The sequence below is a fragment of the Adiantum capillus-veneris genome, chromosome 17 (genome assembly GCF_014529385.1).
Source record: "Adiantum capillus-veneris isolate H3 chromosome 17, ASM1452938v2, whole genome shotgun sequence".
In the NCBI taxonomy this organism is placed as follows: Eukaryota; Viridiplantae; Streptophyta; class Polypodiopsida; order Polypodiales; family Pteridaceae; genus Adiantum; species Adiantum capillus-veneris.
The window spans coordinates 81,429,927-81,455,411 of record NC_140947.1 but is presented as its reverse complement, the minus strand read 5'-3'; the positions used below and the strand labels follow the sequence as shown (position 1 = coordinate 81,455,411).

The following is a 25,485-nucleotide window of genomic DNA, read 5'->3' as shown; positions in this document are numbered from 1 at the left end:
GACATGGACAAGACCTAAAATGTGGTTGGGCAATAAAACTAACTCAACTAGAGCAGTTTTAATACAGTGCTAGGGTGGCACATATTTGACCACGAGGTGAAATCCAAAGTGAAATATTGGATCAAGATGCGAAACCCAATGAGAAATGTTGGGCCAACATGTAGAGTTTAATGTGAAATATTAAATCATTACCTATGTTGATAGTACATGTGTTGATGAATACCTTATGGTGACCCTGTTAGATTTTCTTCATCTCCAGATGCTTCGTACACTGTCTATAGGCTTCACACACATCACGTGCACTGGCCCTTGGTTGTGGGTTGGCCACCCGTACACCTACTGGACAGGGATCTCAGGCACACTTAGGGCTGTTCAGCACATTTCCCACTTTAGACCTGTTTTGGTCACATGTTCCCCCATTTATATTGGAGGGTCATATTTTTAGGTCATTGGGCTATATTGAGGATTATTGCCCGACCAGCCCCTATTCTCCTATATATAGGAGGGGGCACCCTCTTTCTCATTGTATTGTCTCACACCATGTAGCCATCTGGAGTTATTAAGCTTCCAGCTTTCCACCATCTGTCTTGTGTCATCTCTCTCTCTCTCTCTCTCTCTCTCTCTCTCTCTCTCTCTCTCTCTCTCTCTCTCGTGCCATTGTCTCTTTCTCTCTCACCTTCCACTGCACACTCTGACATGGTATCAGAGCGCAAGGGTGCTAGATCTGCCATCGCCATCAGCAAGGAGGCCATTGCGGGGAGTTTCATCGCGAAGAAATCCTCAGCTTCCACTACCATTTTCTGCCCTAATGTTTTTGCTTGAGGGCTGTGTTTTTTGTGTGGGCTGCTGGAGTCTGCTGCTCTCCTCTCCATCGCCAACCTCCTCCCCTCCACCAGCATTCCTAGAGTTTATGGGCAGGACAGCAGCAGTTTTAGACCAGCGTTTTTCCATCTACTTCAGCCTTTCCTCCTTGCCGATCTTGGACAGCCGGAGCCCAGCTCCTTGCCCCTTGTCTTCCCGCTTGGAAGCTAATCAATCCCGTGACTTTGCCGGCGATTCTCTGACTTCTACCTTGCTGCTTTTCAGCCTGTTTTGGTGTATTTACAGCCCTCACACTCTCGATATCCGGTGATTCCATCACCTGGCGTTTTGCTCAAACCCATGCGTTCTCACAGTGTTTCGAGCCCCCTTTTGCTGCGATTTTAGGTTTGGACAGCACCTCGACTTTGCTTCATCAGCATCCCTTTAGGTTTCCCTTGCCTCTCCCGTCACTTACACCCTACCTCGCGGTCATTTGACATTTCATCGGGCGCGGTTATTCAGATCCTCTTCTCAGCTTTGCTCCTTCTCCGACATTGAGACGGGACTCAGATATAGGTTCTGCCACAATGGACGGATCTCCCTCGACATTGCAGATATTCCCTTCTCGGGGTTCTCTTGCCCTCAGGAAGTGCAAGGGATTGGATTGGTACAAGTACTTATGGGGACGTGGCTTGTGTTTTATACCGCTACTTCTTCCTCAGTAACCCTCTCTCCCTCTCCCTCGACTGTTGTCTCTCTATTTGGGATTGCCCTATCCACCTCCTTCATTGGTTCTCTGCACGATAGACCTATGCCTCTTGGCACGTCTTCTTTTGGACATGTACTCCTAGATGTGAGTATCCTTTGGCATTTGGATGCCTGCAAGGTCTCTTCCGGCATACTGCTCCATGGTGGCTCTTTTGCCTTGCCTCTACTTGGTAGAGCCTCTTCCTTGCTTCTGCTTGGTTCTGTGGCTCCTCCACTTGCAGTTTGGATGTACCTATGCACTTCTTACACGGTGAAGACCTCCTGGTTGCTTTATTGGTCTACTCCGAGGCTATGACTTCTACAACACCGGTCATTCTTCCCGATGCATCCTCTCAGCCGTCCTTAACCTCACCTCATTCCATTACCTTCCCAGAGGGGGGGGAGTTCTCCTATGTTGCGTGTCTTCACGACTTGCACTTGCAGATGTGCTCCCATAGGTTGACTTTTCCCCAAGATCTCCTCTGACTCTTTTGTCCGATATTATGTGTCTGCCATGGAACGACAGATCATATCACAACTTATATACCTTCGAGACGACTCTTCTCTCGGAAGATTGCAGATACTGCGGTCTCTACATGGATGGATTGCTTATCCTGTCATCTTGTCTACTATGGTGGACGATGCCTTCCTTGTTAAGCCTCTTCTTCTTGCTCTTCTTTCCTCTTTTGCTCGAGCTTCTTTGACTTGGATATGCTACTGGTTTTCCACCTTGACATTTTCCTCTCCTCGTGGTCAGAGTGCTCCTCTTCAGGGGGGGGGGGGGGGGTCCCATGTCTTGTCTCCTGCTGCTACACTGGGTTTCTCCATCCCAGTGGTGATCATCACTGATGGGCTACTGGACGCTCATCTTAGGTTACTTCCTCATGTAAATCCTCTTCAGTGACTTATTCTGTAGCTTGCCACTCCATCATCTTTCTTGTGCGACTTGATCGGAGTTTCCTCACCCTTGGTCATCATCACATTGGTGTTGTACGGATTGTCGTGTTGCTTGGCTGGCACTCCTCATCCTTTTTTCCCAGGATTTACATCTTCTCCAGATTTACCAGGCGTGTTGCATTCTCCTCAACAGCTAGATTTTCTTCATCTCCAGATGCTTCGCACACTGTCTAAAGGCTTCACACACATCACGTGCACTGGCCCTTGGTTGTGGGTTGGCCACCCGTACACCTGCTGGACAAGGATCTTAGGCACACTTAGGGTTGTTCAACACATTTCCCACTTTAGACCTGTTTTGATCACATATTCCCCCATTTATATTGGAGCGTCATATTTTAGGTCATTGGGCTATATTGAGGATTATTGCCCGACCAGCCCCTATTCTCCTATATATAGGAGAGGGGGCACCCTCTTTCTCATTGTATTGTCTCACACCATGTAGCCATCTGGAGTTATTACCTTCCGCTGCACACTCTGACAGAACCAAGGCCAAAAAGCATCAAGTATGAAAAGCTAGGACCAAACAAATTTTTTTCCTAAAATTTTGAGATTTCCCTAAAATTCCGCTGCCTGCGAATTCAGGGATGTCCATACAAGTGCCACATCATCATATTTTGAGATTTTAAATTGGTCCCACTTAGTTTTGGCCACTTTCGAGAACTTTAAACAGATCCTCTTTCCTTGGAATGCCGCGTCATCACAATTGTGACACACCTCCCACTTTAAAGAAGAGTAATTCGCCCTCGATTACGCCTACAAAATAGACAAAGAACAAAAACTAGCTCAGTAGACACCGAGCTATGCTCCCGAGCACCAAACTGCACACATCTAGCAATTTCAAAGATATCAGTCATTGAATATTCACTTCATTTTCCATCAAGATTCGAGATACAAATCATGATCATTGTTACTTATTTAGCATCCATATCCAGACCGCACTGATCTTTTCACGGATGGTGTGATGTACTAAATCTTGTCAATATCAGATTCATACCCTTTCTCATATTTCAAGCAAACATGCCAATGACCATCCAAAACAAGACAGTTAATTCACAAAGCATGCACTTCACAAATCAAACACTTAGTTCACACTGGACACTTATGTGCAAGCATACAATCTAGTCACCTCATCTAGTTCTTGATGTACTAACACCAGTATCCAATCATCGGATCCATATAGAAATCTTGATGCACTAGGATCACATTCTCGACTCACTTAGCCATCACATCCACGTCTCACTAATCTCCAGTAGGTGTCTAGATGTACTAGCTGCATTGGATAAATCATCATACAAAATGCTACAGACATTTCATCTTTTCAACACACATGAAAGAGCACATGTGAACAAGTTCAATATAAGAAATTACCGATTCGCAGTATGGAACGCACCGCACCACATTCAACCCGTTGATTCGATGTGCACTTAAGGAATAGACACAGCTAAAACAAAAAGCCTCAAGGTCCAGCTCTTACATTGAGGAGTGGAACAAGCACGGGCACCACGTGCCAATAGAAAAGAACAGACTGAACAACTTTAAGCACTTCAAATAACACTGAACTGAAAAAGATACACGACACACGAGACGGGGAGTGGCGGTGTCCACCCCAAGAGAGCACTGGCCCCAAACCTTAACGCCCCCTTCATTATTTCTTTATATTGCTTCACCAAAGTACAACTCCCATGACAATTTTAAAAAACCTCGCACTCGCTGCTGCTGCCCCCCTCGCTGCGCCATAGCTCCCCCCCCCCCCCCACCCCCCGCTGCTCGCTGTCCACCCTCCCGCTGCCTCCTGCCCGCCCGCACTAACTGCCCGCGCTGGCGCCCCCGCCATTCCCCCACGCTGCTGCCGTGCTAACGCTTTAGCCCCCCCCCCGTTGCCCGCTGTGGTTTTTTCTTCACCCAGTGAGCTCCTTGCAATTTGGCCCTCCCAACACTGCGTCAGTCATTGGGGCAATGCTTTGTGCGCCTCATTGCAGCATCTTCCCGTCGCCTTCTTCTCACGCCACAGTAGTAGACACAGATGGAGGCTCCAGCTTCGCCACAGAAGGACTCGTCAGAAGCCCCCTCGCCCGACCCCGCTGAGCCCACCATTCGACTTGCTCTCTCGCCGACAGAGCAAGCGAGCCTTGCCGTAGAGGTAGGATTGCAGGCGACATCGGTCATCTGCAAGATTCTCGGCACCCGACCTAGCAGAGGAGAGCTGCGAGACCTTCTCCAGGCCCGCCTTCTCGCAGAGGTGGGCAAGATCTTGGATGTCCAGATTCTCGGACGGGGTTACTATCAGATCGAGTTTGAGACCTCCGAGATGGCGTCCAAGGTCATAGCTATGAGTCCACTGGCCATCCGAGCATCTCGCACCTACTTTCGACAATGGCGACATGGTTTTGACCCAGCTTCGGATGTTCTAGTAGAAGAGGCAGACATCCCCATCTCAGTCTTCTTTCCGGGTTTACGGAGGGAGTACTTACCACTTCTTTCTAGGATTGGCTCCGCCATTGGGACTGTCCTGGAGACACCTCGTACAGCATCATCAGTAGCTGCCAAGGCGGCAGGCATCCCCTCAGTTCGAGTTCTGGTCAGAGATACCCACACGTTCCCGAAGGTTATCCTTCTGCCTCGGGTGAGTGGGGGTTGGTTTAGACAGAGTGTGGAGTACTCGGGCCTCCCGAACAAGTGCTTCATTTGCCGACAGATGGGCCATTTAGCGAAGGCCTATCCACGGAGGAGGCCGCGACCTGCACCACAGCCTCAGGCCCAGCCTGCCAGGGTTGGCCCGCAGCCACAACCAGCGGCACAGCGCACAGATGCAGAGCCACCCTCGAAGCCTGGGGCTCCAGCGGAGGAGGGGTGACAACAGGCCCATGGTCGACGACACCAGGGGCCACAGCGTCAGCGTGGCACTCAGAGTGGCCCTCAGGTGCCTACTCAGCAGGAGTGGGTTCCCACGGGGAACCGCTTTGGTCCTCTTAAGCAGGAGGAGATCCCTGCGCCAGCCCCCACCTCCGCTTCACCCTCGACAGCCGCTCCCCCCCCCCCCCCCCCAGAGTTCCCCCCCTCTTCCTCATCCTCCCCGCCTTCTGCTCCCGTCGCCTCTCCACCTCGCCCCTCTAACTCTGTCGCCCCATCCCGCCCCTCTTCTCCTCCGCTCCCCCCAACTACTTCTCCCCCCCCTCCTGCTCCAATTTCACAGTCGACTCAGGAGACTGGTCCCTCTCCGGCAGCTAGGAGATCTCTTGGCAGCGCCTTTGCCATGAGTCGCCTAGCGAGAAAGGGTCAGCCCTTCTTGCGGCCCCCTTTGCAGATTCAGACATCCTCCCTTGTAGCTATCCCTCGTGGGCTGACGAGCATTGACATCCGACGCCGTTGAGACTTCTTCGACTACGGGTTCACTCGTTTTCTCGGCGATTCCGCAGCAGACCATGAGGAAGCCTGCTTCAGGGTCCATGTTTTGTTCCTCGCCGCTAGGGGGACAGAGGCCTTGGACTCCGCATTTGGTTTCTCCTTCCCCCTCTGTGGTAGGGCCGAGACAGAGTGGTCCCTCGACTCAGTGATGGGATGGTTGCATACACAAGTCTTAGAATTCTCTCATCACATGGGAGAACTCGGAGTTACAGATATGCTGCAGACTTTGTGGCCATTGGCCAAGTTTGCAGTGGCACCCCCAGACTCAGCAAGATGTAGGCACATTGTGGTATACTTCTTTGTTGATACACAGTGTTTGCCTTGCTATGTATACATTCATGAGGACTTCTGGACAGAGGAGGTTGCTTTACGCACGGCTCGCTCTGATTGGGCTTGGGCTAGGCACTCACTGCAGTCACGCCTATCTAGAGGACGCTCGAATGCGGATTACTCCCCATCCAAGCCTGCCTCGAAGATAGCCCGTCTTGTTGCTGCGGCAGCATTTGTTCTCTCTCACTCCCCATGAGGATCGTCTCATGGAACGTGCAGGGACTAGGTGGGCCCCAGTTTCAACAACAGCGGGGCCGATTGCGTCAAGAGCTTCAGCGTTGCCTTGTGGGAGGAGAGATTGATCTCCTTATGCTTCAGGAGCACCATCTATGTGAGAGCCGCATTCGGTCAGATTTTGTGTGGACGATATGATACCTTTTGGTCAGCTTCTTTTGGACCTAGAGGCATCCAAGGTGGGGTATGTATGACTATTGCGGACTCATTGCAGCAAGCCATTGTGGGCAGAGGGATTATTGTGCCAGGCAGGGCTCAGTGGATTACTGTGCAGGTTCAAGGTGGCCTTGTGGGCTTCCTGAACATCTATGCGCCCAATGTGGCGAGTGCTTGTGCAGAGTTTTGGTCACAGATTGTTGAGTCTTCGCCGCAGGCTGATCATTGGTGTATAGGAGGGGACTTCAACATGTTGGAGGACCCTTCTGACAGGATTGGTGGCAGCCAGCATGGAGTCGAGTTGGCAGCTTGGGAGAGGTTGTGTATGACTTTGAGGGTCTCGGATACATGGCAGCACTCTAGTTTTGTGAGGCCCCCAGACAGTCTTGCCTTCTCTAGATCGGACCGCAGAGTGGGAGGAGTGAATCTATCGCGGATAGATCGCTTCTACACTAGTGACCACTTCAGTGACTTGGGGAGATCAGTGGGCATCCTGGCAGCGACATCCTTCTCGGACCATGCACCAGTGATCCTCACGGTGGCAGACAGGCAGAGGAGTGGGAGCACGATGCTTCGCATCCCAGAGAGGTTCTTGTTGGACTCAGCACTCAGAGAGAGGGTAGAGGCTCTCTGGACAGAGGGCATGGACAGACAGGTTTCACCTGCAGACAGAGTGGCCTCTGGCCTAGCTCAGCTTAGCCACTTTTTTCTTCAGGAGTCTCTAGCTCGCCGGGCTGCAGAGAGAGAAGCGGAGCAGCGTCTCAGACGAGGCATTGCTTCGCTACAGAGGATGCAGGAGCAGCATGCAAACAATCCATGGTTGGAGGAGCAGTTACAGCAGGCTCGACAGGAGCTTGCTAGCACAGAGGAGAGGCGTCATGAGTTTGCCTTTCACCAACAGGCATCTCAGTGGACTCAGGTGGGTGACAGAGTGACTGGTGCTTTTTTTGAGACAATGGGACCTCGGCACTCGCATGACAAGGTCATTCAGTTGAGGAGGCCCGATGGGTCAGTTGCTTGTGAGCCCGAGGATATGCGTGCAGTTGCTACTGACTTTTACCGTGAGTTACTGTCGGCTGAGCCTCAGTCAGAGCGGTAGGATGCATGCAGGGAGTAGGTTTGGGCAGAGATGCCATGTCTTGTGACAAAGGAGATGCGCCAGAGGCTAGAGATGCCACTTCAGCTTGAGGAGCTGCACACGGCTCTTAGGGCCCTCCCTCGTGATAGCTGTCCAGGTGAGGATGGGTTGACTCCCAGCTTTTTCTTGGAGTACTGGGACCTGCTTGGCCCAGATCTTTGTAGTGCTTTTCAGTACATTTTGCACACAGGAGTGATGCCTGACAGCATGAGTGAGGGCCTTATCTACCTCATTCCCAACAAGGGTGGCTCCTTGGATGAGATTCGAAAGTGGCGACCCATCACCATCCTCAACTCAGCCTACAAAATTCTTGCCAAGGCTCTAAGTTTGAGGATTCAGCCACTTTTAGAGAGCCTTATACATGGGACTCAGACAGGTTTTGTCAAGGAACGCAGTATCCTTGACAACATCTTTACTTTCTGGGAGGCTTCTGCCCTGGCACGACTCCGTGGTGAGGACCTTGTGATTCTTCTTCTCGACTTTGAGAAGGCATACGACAGAGTTGACTGGAGTCTGGGACTTTCTAGACGGCACGCTCCGCAAGATGGGCTTCTCAGATGCTTGGATCAAAGGGGTGTCAACTTTGTACACACAGGCTCACAGTCAAGTGCTTTTAGCAGGAGAGAGAGGTAAGCGCTTCATGCTCACACGCTCGGTCAGACAGGGTTGTCCTCTTGCCCCCTTTCTCTTTCTGTTCTATGCGGAGGCGATGAGCAGATTTTTGGCGTCACAGCAGGTTGGCCTTCGGGGCTTAGCACTCCCTATTCGGGGAGATGAGCTACTGGACGCTGAGTTTGTCGATGACTCAGCCTTGTACTTAGATGGCCAGGAGGCCAATCTTCACAGATGTGAGCAAGCTTTGGAGACCTTCTGTTGTGCATCGGGCGCACTGATCAACTGGAGAAAGACAGTGGCTTTCTCGGTTGGTAGTGCTCCTGTGCCAGATTGGATGCCAGGAGAGGGTTTCAGGTGGATTCCCCCAAGGACTACAGTTCGGTACTTGGGTTGTCAGGTTGATTTGGACTTGTCTCCCGAGCAGCAGATTGCTCCTCTTCTCCTGTCCATCAGAAGAAAGCTGTTACATTGGAGCTGAGCACGACTTTCGCTGGCTAGTAGAGTAGTAGTTGCCAACTAGGTGCTGTTGGCGACTATGTGGTACATCACTTCCTACTGGATGTTCTCGAGCTCTTGTATCAGCCAGGTAGAGAGGCTGATCAGGAACTTCCTTTGGTCAGGACGTGACACTCAGATGGCCCGAGCCAAGGTGGCTTGGTCGATCATCACGCTTCCTTGTTCTTAGGGAGGGCTTGGGATCATTGATCCAGCACAACAGAGCAGAGCCCTTCTTGGGAAGTTCATAGTCAGAGGACTTCTTCCAGGTGAGGAGCCCTGGAAGGAGTTCTTGTTGCAGAGGCTTCGTGCCAGGGTGCCTCACTCAGGAGGCCCTTGGCAACCTTCGACCAGATGGATCTTTATAGAGATGCGCCGAGTTGGTTTGAGCAGGAGACTGGAGGACCGCTTCGCTGTGAGTTTGCTTCCTTCTTGGGAGCTCTTACGGCGTGGCCTGGAGCAGCGACAGCCGATGTGCACGGAGGAGCGCCTACGACAGCCCCTCGTCTGGAACCCCATGGTTAGCACTCAGAGAGGCCACTTGGTTGGTAGTCGGCCTCATGTTTCTTGGGGTCCCATGGCAGCAGGTCCAACGCGCTCTCTAGGTGACTGGCTAGAGTTCACAGGTTTGTCAGAGGAGGTGCAGGGTTTCCAGCTGTAGGGCATGAGAGGGGTGCAGAGCATGTGTCAGGACATCTCAGAGTCAGTTCCAGCTGAGTGGCTCACGCCTCTCGAGCCAGTAGCACCCCGGTGGATGGGGGCCTTCACACGATTGGAGGTTCTCATTTCAGTCAGGGCCTGCTCAGAGACTGTCCCAGCCCTGTTCTTCGAGCTTCAGGGTGGGGGACGATTACAGTGAGTTGCAGTAGAGGCCCCGCAGGTAGCAGAGTGTTGTTTCCAGATGATCCATGTTGTGGGCATCTGTGGGAGGACTTGCGTCATAGACCCTGACCCAGCAGCTCTTGAGACTGGACATTGGAGGCTATGGGCTTGGGAGTGTTGTCCACTGGCACGAGTACAGTGGGATCCTGGTGAGTGGCTATGGAGGGACCCCTTCTCTTCTGCAGACCACCCAGGAGTCCCCTTCTTTCAGTACACTGTTCGGCTTGGACGTCATATACTTGCAACACACAGAGAGCTCCGCCCCGCTGCAGCACGTCATTGGCAGGAGGAAGGCCTCACAGTCGAGTTCTTGGCAACCTTTTGGCAAAGGCTGTGGGGCTCCAGACAACCGAGGCGCGTCGCTTTGTTTCAGTGGCTGTTTGCACACAGAGCTACAACAGTAGGGAGCTGACTTGTGCATAGTGGTCTCTCGGCCGCATGTGCAGCCTGTGACCAGTTGGTGGAGAGTCAGCGTCATTGTCTTTGGGACTGTCCCTCGGCCCAGCAGGTGTGGCTACAAGTTCTTCGGCTGATGCCTACTCTCTCCACGGCTAGACAGTACACTTGGGGGGCAGCGGCTTGGTCCACTCTCACGGGCCCGACACTTCAGTTTGAGCTATCTTCCACTAGCAGGATGATAGTGATACAGGGGGGGGCGACCTACACTCCAGCCTACTACAGAGCTTACTCCACAGGAGTGGTGCAGTGAGAGAGAGGAGTGTTGGGAGCTCATCAGTGGCCTGACACTTTGGTTCATCTCGCAAGCCCGCTGTTTCCGCATTTTTGAGGCCCGCTCTGTGCCGCCAGCAGAGACTGTTCGTGACTTTTGGCTAGAGCTGATCCATACTCTCAGAGGACAGCTTGAGGGACTACAGGGCAGCTCCGACCGCCTGCGGGAGCGCCGCGAGGCTTTCCTTCGACTCTGGCGTCCTGGGCCTTTCTACACCATTGTCCAGGGTGTGCTCAGATGGCACTACCGACCACCTGTGTGGCTCTTCCCTCCTCCCATCCCTTGATTTAGCCTCATTGGATATATGTTGTTCTTCCATTGGGAGAGTCTCCCCATCATGTTTGTTGTAGCCCTCTCTTGCAGAGGTGGTTGTAGCCCTACAGGCAACTTTCATTAACTAATAGAAGGATCTTTTTCTCGGAAAAAAAAAAGTACAACTCTCATGGCTCTACTCTGCATCTAGACTACCAAAGTGAGAGCCCATGGGTCATATTTAAAGGCCCTTTGAAACCGGCCCGTAGGGCGGTAGACTAGGCTTTCACCCGAAACTAGACTTTAGGACACAAAGAAACTTTGCAAATAAAAACCTGTAATGGGAATTGACACTTCAACACACGCGGCAAATAGAGCGCTACCAAGCAGACGCCGACACCCTGTAGGCCCCAAAAGATTGGCGCCCCTTCCGGTATTTCTTTATCGTATTCAAAGAGGGAATAAAACCGGTCATTTCCTACAAGTTGTCCCGCATAAATCGGGCTGAAAATGACCTGCAAAATAATTGTATTAGGATGCTTCAGAGTCAGTATCCCCACGCAATAGGTGGCTTTCCCAGCACGTATAGACACCTTGCAAAACCTGTCGAGAATCTGCAGCATGCTGAATTCTCTGTTTTCTTCCCTGAAAATGCGCCAGATTACCCGTACACTCATGTCCCCAGACCTCCTGGGTGTATTAGGGATTGTTTAGGGCCGAAACCCTAAGCCTGCAAAAATACACAGCAAGCTGTATTTCCCTGTTTTGAGCTCCGTTTTGCGAGCCGGTCGCATCCATAGCAAGTCTTGGAGCTCCCCCACCAGAAGGGCTACTTGCCCTTTGAATCGGACGAGATTCCTCGCGTGAAGTCTCTCCGAATTCACCTGTACCTGCGGGGGATTAGCAACTAGCTAATCCAATACCTGTGCAAGAGGCTCTTGCCTCGGCAATCGCACATGAAATCACACAACTGAACATACAGATGAAAAGCCCTCGAGCGGGGCATCACGTTTCTGTATTCAAAAGGGAAGAGAGGTGTGCGAGAGCAGAATCATCACGCCACATAGTGCAAGGGAGAAGGCAAGCTTTTTATTAAGGCTTCAACACTTGCACCAACTACTCACACACACTGTAAGTCACAGTGAGAGAGAAAGGCAGCCCTCATTTGGATTTTGCGCAAATTCCCAACTAATGTGGCTTGGTATGACTCTTTGGAGGCTCTGGTGCTGCCAAGTGTCCACTATGCCTCTTTTGAGTTAATTTCCTAGTACCCACAGACTCATAAGTGTAGCGAGGGGACCTAAATAACTTTAAATTGAGCCTAGACAACCTTTTACTGCTCAGATTCCAATGTCGGTGAGCCTAACCAACTCATGGCGACAAGGCCTTCCCGTCTGCGAGTGAAACTCTCAGTTGTTAGTCGTTTCACACTGGCCATACAATGTCCGACCATTTGCAACTTCAAAAAGAGGGCCCCAAAAATTAAATAAAAATCATCGGAAAGAAACCAACAACTAAGGTTAGCATTTGTCACGTCCTCGTGACAATAATTAGCAGTTGCCACGTCCTCGTGACATACCCCCCTCTTGAAATCGGAAACGTCCTCAATTGCATGCCATATATACATGCCGTTGATGATCTTGTGTTGTTAGCACGCTTTTATCATCGCATGTACCCGCAAGAAAGGTCATAACACATGGATACAAATGACTTAATGAGACCCTCATACCATTTCCATCTATGATAGAAGTGAGAAGTTAGCATAATACCTTTAGCAGTTGAAGAACGATGCACACTTCTATTGCACTGAATCCGTATGTACATTTGATGTGCTAGCTCCATCATTACCCCTCCTTTGAACACGTTGTGTTGGGGCATATGTAGGTTGTAACCCAAAGGCCTCCAGGTAAAGCTTCAATACATTTGGTGACTCTGACAGATCATGCTATTCCATCCACTTTGCATCCATAGGTGGATAGTTCTTGAACTTCACCAAATAGCGTCTTGCAACCTGTCCCTTAACTTTTCTTTCTTTATGTGCCAAAATCTGCTCTCATGTACCAGGATCTCATCAAGTTCATCGACTTCTGGTTGATCCTCTTGTGGCATATCTTCTTGCACATCACCCACGAAGGATCTTAGAAGACTCGCGTGAAACGCATTATGAATCTTCCAAGTGTCAGGCAATTTTAGCCTATAAGCAACATGGTTGATTTTATCAAGCACTTGAAAAGGCCCATAGTAACGCATGTTGAGCTTCGGAAGCAACCTTTCCTTGCCCTTCATCTTTTTTAACCTTGCCTTTTCAAACCGTAAAAGTACCCAATCACCAGGTGAAAACAGTAATTCACGACGGTGGCGATCAGCAACCCTTTTCTGCTTTGTCTGAGTCTTCTACAAGGCAAGCGTGATCTTCTTATACATTTTCATCCATGTTCTCAACATATCGATTTGCCTCAACGATCTTGTCCTTTGTGTGCAAAATGGGAGGAACCTTTTTGCCACCTTCAACAATCTCAAAAGGTGCCTTGCCTGTGGACGAATGCACCATATTGTTGTACGTATACTCAAGCATAGGCAAATACTTTTCCCACTTGCCCTTATTATCTAACACACAACATTTCAACAAATCCAAGGCAGTAGAATTAGCCTCTTTTGACTGTCCATCAATTTGTGTACGAAGACGAGAACTTGAGCGTAGCGCCCATGTTCTCAAACAATCCTCTCCAAAAACAAACTTGACATGTGAGGATCACAATCATTGACAATCGATTGTGACATACCATGGTACTTAAACACATTGTACATGAGCAACTGTGCTATTTGGTCAGATTTTATCTTCTTCCTGATAGGAATAAAATGGGCTTGCTTGTTGAACCTGCAAATAATGGTCCATATACCATCATTTCCTGTCGGCGTTCTAAGAAGATCAAAGATAAAATCCATAGCAATGCTTTCCCATGGCTTATCCAGAATCAGCAATGGTTGTGGTGCCTTTTGCCTGTCAAATTTGACCTTTTGGCAAATCACGCATGCTCGCGCAAAGGCATCCGCACCTCTCCTCAAAGTAGGCTAATAAAAGAACATCTCTACAGCTTTCACTATCGCATCAATACCCGATGCCCTGCATACAGTCAGACATAACTTTCCACCATGACATTACGTCGCAATGGCCTAGTGACACAAAGTCTGCTATGCATCATCATAAAACCGTCTCTCAGGAGATAGTGCTCATGGTGTTGCCCATATTGCAAATGTTCAAAGATCCTTGAAAAATCTTCATCAGTAGCATAATTGTTCCTTCATGTCATCAAGCTCATGATGATAAGGAATTGACACAACTGAAATTTGTGTCTTTCTTGCTAACGCATCAGCCACAACATTCTTCTTGCCTTCCACATGCATAATCTGGAAGTGGAACATAGAAAGAATGTTCACCCATCACATATGCTTTTCGGATAACTTTTCCTGTGTCAAGAAGTATCGCAAGGTCTCATGATCTGTTTGGACAACAAAATCAGCACCTAACAGGTAGTGCTTCCAGCTACAAAGCGCATGAATGATCGCCAATAGCTCTTTCTTATAGATTTGCATAGTCTTTTCTGGTCCCTTGGAAGATTCTGCTCTCGTAAGCTACTGCTCGACCATCTTGCATTAGCACTGCTCCGATGCTATTGCCACACGCGTGACGGGTCACATTGGATCACAAATGACTTCCCGAGGTCTGGTAAAACAATCACGGGATTTGAAGTCAACTTTTCCTTTAAGAGACTGTAAGCTGAAATCTTCCATTTGAAAGTGACCTCTTTCTTATGCAAAGCGTGAAGAGGTGAAGCTATCTCTGCAAAATTATGAATAAACCTTCTATTGTATGAGCACAATCCCAAGAAGCTTCGGACATCGTGTATAGTTGGCCATGTCTTAATAGCTTTAACCTTTGCAAAATCCATTCGAACACCATCCTTTGACACTCTATGGCCAAGAAAGTGAATCTCTTCCGAGAAGAATTCACTTTTCTTAGGATTGAGAAGTAACCTGTGACTGTGTAACTCTTCGAACACAATGGTCAAGTGACGCATATGCTCCTCTTCATTCTTCGAATAGACTATCATACCATCAAAGAATGTGCCAATAAATTATTGATGCGAGCGGAAAATCCGGTCCATCATCCTATTGAACGTAGCAAGAGCATTTGTAAGACCAAATGGCATCACTAAAAACTCATAGGGACCAAATATCGTCCTAAACGCAGTCCTGTGCACATCCTCTGGCCTTATACGAATCTGATGGTACCCACTCTTAAGTTCTAACCTATTGAAAATTGCAGCAGCCTCTAAACGGTCAAGAATATCATCAATCCTTGGGATAGGAAACCTGTTCTTGATGGTATTCTTATTCAACACACGGTAGTCAATACACATGCGCCAAGAGCCATCCTTCTTCTTCAAGACATCTGAGAATGAAAGAGAGAGAGAGAGAGAGAGAGAGAGAGAGAGATCAGGGAAAGGCTCTCCATGCTGATAACAATCTTCTCATACAAGTGACCAACGGTGGTCCGGCATAGAACTAACATGCCAATGAATAGACCCGAGGACACTGCCAACTGCTCCTGCACACGAGACCACTGCCAACTCTCGTCATGGGCTGCCCTAGCCTCCTATGGAACAGAGGCTCTAGGGGGATCTCCTCCTGGCAAGAAGGCTGATCTGAAGGGAGAAGGAACCGGATCGGGGCTGCCCTATGGTGTGGCTGCCCCATGACGAACATGGATCTGCTCCTCTCGTATGCTTGCACCATGATGGAGGTGCTTTGCATCTGCCAGATCATAGCGCCTCCATGCATCTGCCTCGGGAAGGAGAAACGCAAGGAAAGGACCTGCTGCCCATGAGCGCATGCTGCCCCTGCCTCATGCCAAAAACGTTAGAAGACTGCTGCTTGGCAAAAACGCTAGGGATGCTGCTCTGCTGCATGCACCACAAGAGGGAAAGAGGGAACAGAAAACGCTGCCTTCCCCTCTCCTCTGGCTGCCAAAACGCTGGCTGAATGGGTTGCCCAAGAGGGCGCCCTGCCCTGGGCTGCACTGCACACCACCAACACCAACCAAAGTGGCCTCCCACCTGCTCCCTATATAGGGCCATCCGTAAACTGCCCGACCCAGCCCTCCAACGCCACGACTTGGTAAAATAACAAACTCGTAAATCAGGGATTTCTTTCCGAGACTATCAACTCACGCATGCCATGCAACCGAAAAATCTGTGAAATGAACAGTCTCGCCAAATGATCGGGCTTGACCGTCTTCTTTACCATAATAAAGTGAGCTTGCTTTCTAAATCTGTCAATGATTATCCAAATGCCATCATGCCCATTTTGAGTCTTGAAAATATCAAAAATGAAATCCATAGCAATGCTTTCCCAGGGGCGAGAGGCAATGGGTAAAGGCTGTAGAAGTCCTGGTGCCTTGTGTCTGTCAAACTTGACCTTTTGGCATACTAAGCAACTGCGAACAAAGTCGTCCACATCCTTTTTGAGCCTCAGCTAGTAGATGTAACGCTCAACACCCTGCAAGGTGGTATATATGCCGCGGTGGCCTAAAAAGGGTGGACAATGGCACTCTGTCAATACATTTTCCCTCAACGGCTGTGTAACACACAACATCGTTTTACGCATCAAATAGCCGTCGCATATAGAATAGACTGTAACTGTCTTCCCACTCTATATCCGACTAAAGATGTCGCAAAGTCGGGATCTATTGCGTACTGATCTAGCATGTCTTTTTGATCTCGTACTTTTTCCCATGCGCGGCAAAGTTCTATGCTTTCATCCATCTCGTCTGGGTCGGTCCCCACACAATCTAGTACTAGTCCTGCTTTCATCTTTCCTTTTCTGCCACATTCTTCGACTACTTTGAAACTCTCTGGCCTATCTTCTAATGGTGCTCTGTGTGCGTTTTTGAGGCACCGTGCGGCAATATGCCCTTGTTCGCCACAGTCAAAACATTTTCCTTCTTTGAGATACTCGGATTTCTGGACCTCCGTCAAACGGGGACGGGTCAAGTTTTGTCCAATCCTCAGCATCAAATTGTTGATGTGTGGAATAGGTCTGGTTACCCGAATGCATAGCAAACCCTTGCTTAGTATCTCCCATCAATTCCTGGATTGACTCGGATTTTTGGAGTAAACAATAATCTCCAATCTACTTAGGGAGTCCACAGCAAAACCGCTCGATTTGTTGCTTAAAACTGATCTTTTTGAAGGAAGAGGCAGGTAGAAAAGCATCCCAAAACCTTTCGCAGAATGAATCCAAGCCATCCAAAGATGATTCCAGGCAATAATCACATCGCGCGCGTACTACTGAGTGAGCCAAGAGGAAATGAAAAGTCGATAGAATTTAAGCCACTTGGTCGGTGCTTCTTTTCTTAAGAGAAGAGTGAACCACAATGTCCAAGCATTTCCTTTTAGATAAGATGCCGCCCTTCTAATCTTGAGTGCTCTGAGTAGAGCCTTCCAGAAAAAGCTATGTCAAATTGTTGAATGAAGGCAAGGGCTCTGTGGGCATCTCTAAACCTTGAAAAAGTATTGAATTTGACTTCTTGTCCACCTTCCTTGAATTCTTTGGTCTTCTTATTCTTTTCTTCGAGTATGGAGTACCCAATCGTTTTAAAGATTTTATTAAGGATAATCGGCGAAGATCTCCTCTGGCAGACAGAAATGAAAGCGAAGGGGTGCCTCAGGGCGGAGCTCGCAGGCACATGGTGAGCTACAGGAGGGGCAAGGTGAGGTAGGCAAACTACACCACGCGACGCGGCAGCAAGGCAAGTGTGAAGGCTATGAGGGCGTCAGGTGGCATCAGCGGGTGATGGCAGCAAGAGGTAGGCACTTTTTTTTAAATACTGGATCGACAGATTCTGCAACACCTCATGACCGCTCGACTGGACACCTTCGGAGCTGTTTTACGAGAGGCTTTGAGGTCATATTGATTTGCTCTGTAAAAAATGCTTCCTCTTCGAATAAAACATCTAGTCCTTGGAGTCCGAACTCTCAGAAGAGGATGATTCCTCGTCAAAACTGTTAGACAAGCGTCTGGATCTGCGGTGGGGTCTGCTTTTCTTGGCCGCCTTCTTGTTCTTTCCATGTCTCTGGTTCTTTTGTTGTTTCTGCCCTTTCTGTCCTCATCACTCAAATCAGAAGAGGAAGAGCTATCCGAACTATCAGAAGAAGATGAGGACGACTAGACAATCCCTCGAAGCATACGTGCTTCTTCTGTTTTCTTGCATTTGCAGAAGACGATTGACGGCCCAAATAGCCAAGGTAGTCCGTTCCCTTGTTGCGTTTCTTCAGTTGCTTCTTCGCCCCCAAAAGTTGGTTGACTTGTCTTTCGACAACGTCATCAAGTTCATCTTCAGTAAACATCCGTGGGACAAGAGGTTTCTTGAGGGCTGACTTTAGTGGGAAGTCGATAGTCATCGATCGAGTGTCGGGTCAAAAATTTGGCATATTGGGGATTTTCAAAAACCTCGAGCATCTGCTTTGGGCGATCATCAACCTGTTGTTGACGCTGCATCTCCATTAATTGATACTCCGTAGGCCGAGGTGGCCCGTATTCTTTATCTCCTGTTCCATTTGAACTTTTTGTGCTCTCCCGTTCTAGAAGTGTCAGGACGGTTCGTCTGATTCTTGCAAGAATCATCACCTAAATCCATGTGTGTCGCGGGAAAGGGGATCAGATTTTCCGATAGAAGAGAAATCGGATGAGCTTTAATACCATTGTAACAGACTTGGGCACCCTAAGTCGAGAATCTGGCGCGACACACGAGAGAATTACTTAAAAGTACTTCACACTTTAATCACAATTCAATTGAGGACATGGCCCGGCGTAGTTCCGTGCCCAAAAAGATTGGCCCCAAAGACTGGCCCCCCTTTCGGTATTTATTTTTATATTAATAATGCTTGAGCAAAGTTACAATGCTCGCCAATGCTCTTTGCTCGAAATCTCGTTGGCAATCTGAGCCAAAGAGTTGCCCTAGGGTCTTATTTGAAGGCCCTTGACCATGGAAAAGCAGTTTACAAGAAAAGATTCAAACTCAAAAGTTGTAAGCCCCAAAAGCTGGCGCTATTTCCAGCCAGTGTAAATTACGAGATTCCGTACGCTGCCACGTCAGCACTTTCAGTGCGTTTTCTGTTCATCCGTACATGTAAGATGTAGCGGAAGTGAATGTTGAACTTTGCTCAAGATGAGTGCTTCGAACTGTGCTCAAGGGTTCCTTTTACTTACGGAAGGAAGAGCCTTCCATTCCTTTAGTGAGAGAGTGCAAATGATCACAAACAAAGTGGGTAAACACTGTGCATGAAAGTACTGAGACTGAGAGATAGAGAGAGAAGAATACGACACCAGACAAGTTGTCAAACCCTCCTCCAAGGGCCCCTCTCTCTATGGCGAGAGCGATCTACTATTGATTGCACAAATCTCTACAATGCAATGGACTTGCCAACGATGTCAACGACGATGAGGAAGACGACGAGACGGGCTGAAATATAAAAACGCTAATGGCTGAAATCTGCAAATCTTGTATCCACTAATTCTGACTCTATGTCGGTGATGACGGCGATGACGACGATGCGACGACGACGCGCTGAAAACGCAGATGCTGAAATCTGCGAATAGCAGGCTGAATCTGCAAACGCTGGCTGATCTAACTCTGCGACGAGGATCTGTTGCGAGAAGGTGAGTTTTGCAAGGTTTGGGACTTGATTTGCGGTGTCTAAGTGCTGAAAACTGAAAACGCTGATGCTATGTGCTGATCTGTCACCGGGAATCTGCAAGACACTAGGTATCTGCAAGATGCAAAAACGCTAGGCCTGATCTGCTGCAAAAACGCCATGTTGGTTATGTGGTCTGCTAACACCAGGGCTGTTCTGCAAACTGTAAAACGCTGGGGCTGATCTGCTAGGCTGGTCCTGATGAAAAACGCTAGCTATGTTGCTTGCCGGTGAGTCTTGTTGAGAAGGTGCACTGTTGGACACTTGGTCCATGCTGCCTCTTCTGCCAGAAAACACTAGATATAGCTTTTCTTATATACTGGCTTGGGTAAATTGCCGTACCCAGTTTCCCAACAGAGGTCACTTAATAACAATAAGTGAAAAATGGCTAAAATAGGGAAACTAGGTCTATGCACTGTAAAAATGCTCCTGATGGGTTCTAACTGTAATCTGATGGTCATGTTGTGTACAACCAGAGGATATGCATCTACTCTAAGTGTCTGGACATGCACGGTCTGCGAACAAACTCACAAAAGTGCCAGAACACTTCCTAAGCTAGGTTGACTGAACTAATTAAACCCGTCATGAAGTAGCTTGTCCACATATACATAGGGTTAGATGTGCACGTGACAGTACAGCCAGCCACATCAGCATGTCAACGCCGTCCGTATAGCCTACCCGCCAACCTTTTTAATTGCCTAGTGTCCCTTGAAGCCCTATCATAGGTGCCTGTAAGTTGGAACAACTTATAGCATTAGGTCCTGTCATTAGGTCATGCCACCTCATAATTTTGTGACAGATCTCCTCCTACCAAGAGAATTGATCTTTGGGGGGGGGGGGGGGGGGGGGGGGGGGGGGGGGGGGGGGGAGAGAGAGAGAGAGAGAGAGATGTCTCATGTAGAGAGCATGGAACATCTCCTCTCTGGTGCCTGCACCTCTGATGTGGTGCTCTCCATTTGGATGATCATATCGTCTCTGTGCAGATGCCCTTAGAAGAAAAATGCAAGAAAGAACTCCCTGCTGCCCATCACAACCCTGGCTGGCAAAAACTCTAATCCGCCATGGCCTAGGGCTGCCCACTAGGGGCGCCTTGCTGGGTTGAGGTTGTGCACACTAAATCCCTATGGTACCTTTGCCCTACATAGATAACGCCAGAGGTGCTGATTGGCCAACTGTCCACAAGCCCCATGACCTCATAAATGGAAAAGGCCAAGGAAATAGACACCAAAAGTGTATTATTCACGTCATGTTGGTTCCTTGCCAAATGCAATGTGCTTTGAACTCCAACACACGGGTCAAAACACCGATGGCTTGAACTTTGACACCCGATCCAAATCAAGTATTGGGAGCACCACTTACCCCTCTCTGTCGCTCATGTGCCTCTCTCTGGTTGAAGTATGTTGCGGCTCCTGCCACTAGATCAGAAGGCTGCAACTTTTGCTAGTATGATACTCACCATACCATTAGACTCACTTGAGTACTTGGTAGAATCATTGTCACTTCTATCCTCATCAAGCTTGCCTTTGCCCTTGTCTTGGTTATTTGCGGGAGGAGTGTTCGACAACTATATGTTTCTATGTTCTCTAACATGCATCTGTAATCATCTATGTTGCATCATGATGTGCCAACCACTGAATATTCCTAATTGGGTGAGATTGCCTCGTTATGTAACTTAAGTGCATCGAGACACCTGTTACAGATTAGTGCGGATTGGATGTGATGGCTAATTTTGCTACGCCAAAATATCAAGAGCTCCAATATGGAATGAGAAAACTAAAACACCCTCTAGATTGACCCTCGGATATTTTTTATCTAACTTGAGTTGTTTTGCAGATACAATCGCGGACAATTACTCTTCTTTCAAGAAGGGGGGATGTCACAACTATTGACGTGTCAGGCCATTGAAGACCCAAAGAGTTAGGACTCCTTGAGCCTAACCCCAGCCAACTTGCAGATCCCAGCCAAGGGGCCTAAACCCTAGTAATAGAAGAACACAACGAAAATTTAACAACTTACAGACTCTTATCGAGTGGCCCAAACTTAAAAATCGGTCAGGATTAAAAATCTTAACCCCCAATAACTTATGGAACCGACCGAGGGGCCTAAACCCTTAATAAAAGCAAAACTCACACACACACTCAAAAATTGCACAAGGGCTGCTGACATGGCATGCTGTACGGAATCCCGCGTTTTGCATTGGTTGTTGCTTGTACAGACAGCCCTATGGGCGATGGCTTTTGGACCAGTTGCATTTCACCCCATGCTTTTCATGTAACTACTTTTGGATGGCCAAGGACCTTTAAATATGTACAGGACTAGTTGCTTTTAGAACCCCATGCTTTTCATGTAACTACTTTTGGATGGCCAAGGACCTTTAAATATGTATATGACCAATTGCTTTTAGAACCCCATGCTTTTCATGTAACTACTTTTGGATGGCCAAGGACCTTTAAATATGTACAGACCAGTTGCTTTTAGAAACCCATGCTTTTCATGTAACTACTTTTGGATGGCCAAGGACCTTTAAATATATACTAAGAGCTCCCTCTTTGGCATTCTACACGTAGGAGATGCAAAGCAGAGCCGCAAGTGTTGTACCTCGTTGAAGCAATATAAAAAAAATACCGAGAGGGGCTCCACAGTCTGGGGGTGGAACTAAGGCACTCTGCGTCTCATGTGCAGTCTCTCTTTCAATTCAGTTGTTTTGAAGTGTTTAAAGTCTATTCAGCCTGTTCTTTTCCACTCGATAAGAGTTCTGTTACAGCTTCAAACTTGATGGAAAATAATTGTCCAAGCAGTCTTCAAAGTCTATACTGCAAGAGAGATTTCCTTTGCAAGTGCCTGAACAATGGCAAACATGGCCTTCGCATTACTCGCATCCCAATCAATGCATGTTTGAAGAAACTCGTCATCCTGAATTCGAGTCCACCTGTTCTTGTCGGACCGCACTAGTCTTGTCTCTAAGCCGTCGACAATGTCCCACAAGCCTTTGCGTAGAAACCACAACCACATGATCAATTTCCAATAAGCATAGTTGTCTCCAAAAAGTTTTTCGTTGGTGTTTGAACACAAGGGAGCCATCATGAGGTCGAGGTCACACAAGAAGAACTTTCAAGATCAAGGAAAAAACTAAATTAAAGTGTTGGTCCGGTTGGAAATAACCTTCTTCAAGTTCTCTCCACGCTCCTACTCCACGTGATCACGCTCGCCCATTCCAAAGCTGCCACCAAGTTCAAACTCCTCTTCTCCTTCGTGCGCATTTTCTATGATCATGAGCCAACTTGCTCTGATACCATGTCAAAGTAGACGATGCGGCAGCGTAGAGATGTGGGAGAGAATAGACGAGACATTCTCCGAACCAACACACTCGGCAATGAATTAGATGATTATTACAATGGGGGTTGGGTTACCCCGCACGTAAATTGCCTGATGACAAAATAAATAAATAGGATCGCATTGGGCATTCACTTGAGATGCCTACCTTTAATAGAAAGTGTCAAATAAGAATAATAAACAATGACTTGTTGCTAAACGTAGAGAGCATGAATCTATGAGGAGATCTCCTCTTCAACTTCTACAAAGTGATCATCAACATCTCCTTCATTAAGCTCATTTGCCTTTGGCTCCTCTGGCTTGAAAGAATTGAAAGGATTTTTTTTTAAATGAAACGGTAACCTGAAACATTTCAAGCTCCGTTTCTTGCCTTCTGAAACTCCATGTGGCGCTATACCTTTGATTCCAAAACGTTTCGGGCAGAGGGTGGTGTTTCGCCATTTCATATGTTAATTAGAGGCCGTTCTGGGCGTTTCCCGCTATACTGAGTACAACGCCGCGTAGTCACTCCGTAATTTGCTTCCAAGCAATGATCTCCAAAAGTGACCCCAAGGCCTCATTATAAAGGCACACAAGCCCAAAACCAAAAGCTATCAGAAACTGGTGCCCCCAAAATTGGCGCCCTCAAACACTCAATGCTTTTGGTAACTAGCCAAAAAGCCACTTGTGAGTCCAATTTCATCGTAGGTCCCGCCTTGTTTTCCACCGTGCATCGCGACATGAATCCCGGCCGTACAGTCAGATCTTGCTTTCCTTTATCTGGTCACTCATGCCACATCATCACTTTGTGACACCTCTTGAGTAAGAGGTCTTGAGTTCAAGACTCGTAAAATAAATTTTTTAGATCTCTTAGGATTGTCTTCTCAGGTGCGTGCGCGCGCGTCTATGTACAAATAACCTTTCTATCATTCCAGTGTGATAGATTGATTATCTCGGTTCCTTGAGAAATAGGCCTTGAGTTCAAGACTCATCGGATAGATATTTGAGGTCTCTTGGGATTGTTCCTACCACGTTAAAAGCTTCTCCTCATATGCACACGCGTGTGTGAATAAGAAGAGGAAACTAGAATAACCTTTCTATCACCCGGATTGGTTATGTTAGTTCCCTCTTGAGTAGCAAGTCTTGAGTTCAAAACTCGTCGGATAGGTCTCCTAGGACTGTTCCTACGGCGTTAAAAACTTCACTCGTCTCTCTCTCTTCTCTTTCGTGCTTGTTCATCCCCTACATGGACTAATTGGACACCCAGACCAGGCTGCTAGGCTTCTTGAACCACACATGCACCACTTACCACAATAGGGAAATTCCTGTAGAACACAAGAAACCCCTTTTATAGACCTTAACAATATCTAGGACATGAAATCAAAAAACGTGCCTCGGCACAACAATACCTCGCAAGACTAGTCTAGACAATGATGTATACCTCCCTCAAGGCTGGCCACAACCACAAAACGGCCCTCACTCCCTACTTATGCTCCTCAAAGGTATGGTAATATACACATACATGAGGTGAAACTCTAACACATGTAACATGCACAAGTGGATAGTCCTAGCATCCTGAATTTGTGAGATAAAATTACCTCTTGTCAAATTCTGCTGCACAAATTCTATTGAGATCTCTCTTCACCCCACGCATTTAACTCAAGTGGTTCCCAAAAATTATGCCAAGTAACTTGGGCTTAAGATTAACCTCGTGAACTGTTGGCCACTGCCTACACTATCCTTGAAAGTGCTATGTTCAAGAGGTATCCAAGAAAAAGAACCTTTTGATTTACAGGAATAAGTATCAGCAGTTGTTTGCCCAACTGTTCAGTTGACTAGATAAGAATGCACATTAGGATTGTCCATACTGAAGTTAAGACCGAAACTAAACTCGGAGTAGGGATTGCATGAGTGCTGCGTAGCGTGGCCGTCTGACGCCCGACTTTTGACTGTCGATGTATAGGTGTACTTTCTCATGTGATGCCATCAATCTTCTACAAAGATATCATAACCACATTTGCCATGAAATACCATCACTTTAGCTTGTATTCTACCTCAAGTCTCTCTCTCTCTCTCTCTCTCTCTCTCTCTCTCTCTCTCTCTCTCTCTCTCTCTCTCTCTCTCTCTCTCTCTCTCTCTCTCTCTCTCTCTGTGTGTGTGTGTGTGTGTGTGTGTGTGTGTGTGTGTGCGGGTGCCGGGCGCATAGATCATACCTTCAGCTGAGATAGCAACGTGCAGCTTGTCTCGAAATCCTTCTTGGCGTAAGCACCCTTGAATTTCTCGAACAAGGCCTGCGTCTGCGCAATCTTGGAATCCATGGCTGCTTGAGAACGGCGACGAGACCTACTATACTACTTCACTCAAACGACGCCTTTCCAGTGGCTTGCTGGTGTGGCGAGAGAGAGAGAGAGAGAGAGAGAGAGAGTTGTAGGAATAATCCTCAAAGCCGACTAGTTTTGAACTCAAGACGTGTTGGTGAAGACGTCTGAGTAGCGTCCTAGGATTGATACTAGTGTAAAGCATCCTTGATTTTGGTCTATACTAGCATAAGTAATAAGGAAAGCTGCCTCATACAAGAACTTGATGTTGCATTTGAGATGATTCATTTGACGCACGAACCAAAGAGAATCGATCACATGAAATGTTTCGTCACCATGTGACAATTGTAGCGCCTT

The 25,485-nt window shown here is 48.0% G+C and overlaps 1 protein-coding gene across 1 annotated transcript in view; it reads right to left on the bottom strand.

The window, feature by feature from the left end:
* RPN12A (regulatory particle non-ATPase 12A) overlaps window positions 1-25,223 on the bottom strand; it is a 58,698-nt gene extending 33,475 nt beyond the window's left edge. The window contains exon 1 of the mRNA XM_086487084.1: window positions 25,024-25,223. Within this exon, the coding sequence (XP_086343210.1) occupies window positions 25,024-25,128 (105 nt within the window). The 5' untranslated portion in view covers window positions 25,129-25,223. The remainder of the gene's footprint in view (window positions 1-25,023) is intronic.
* Window positions 25,224-25,485: the final 262 nt, after the last annotated feature.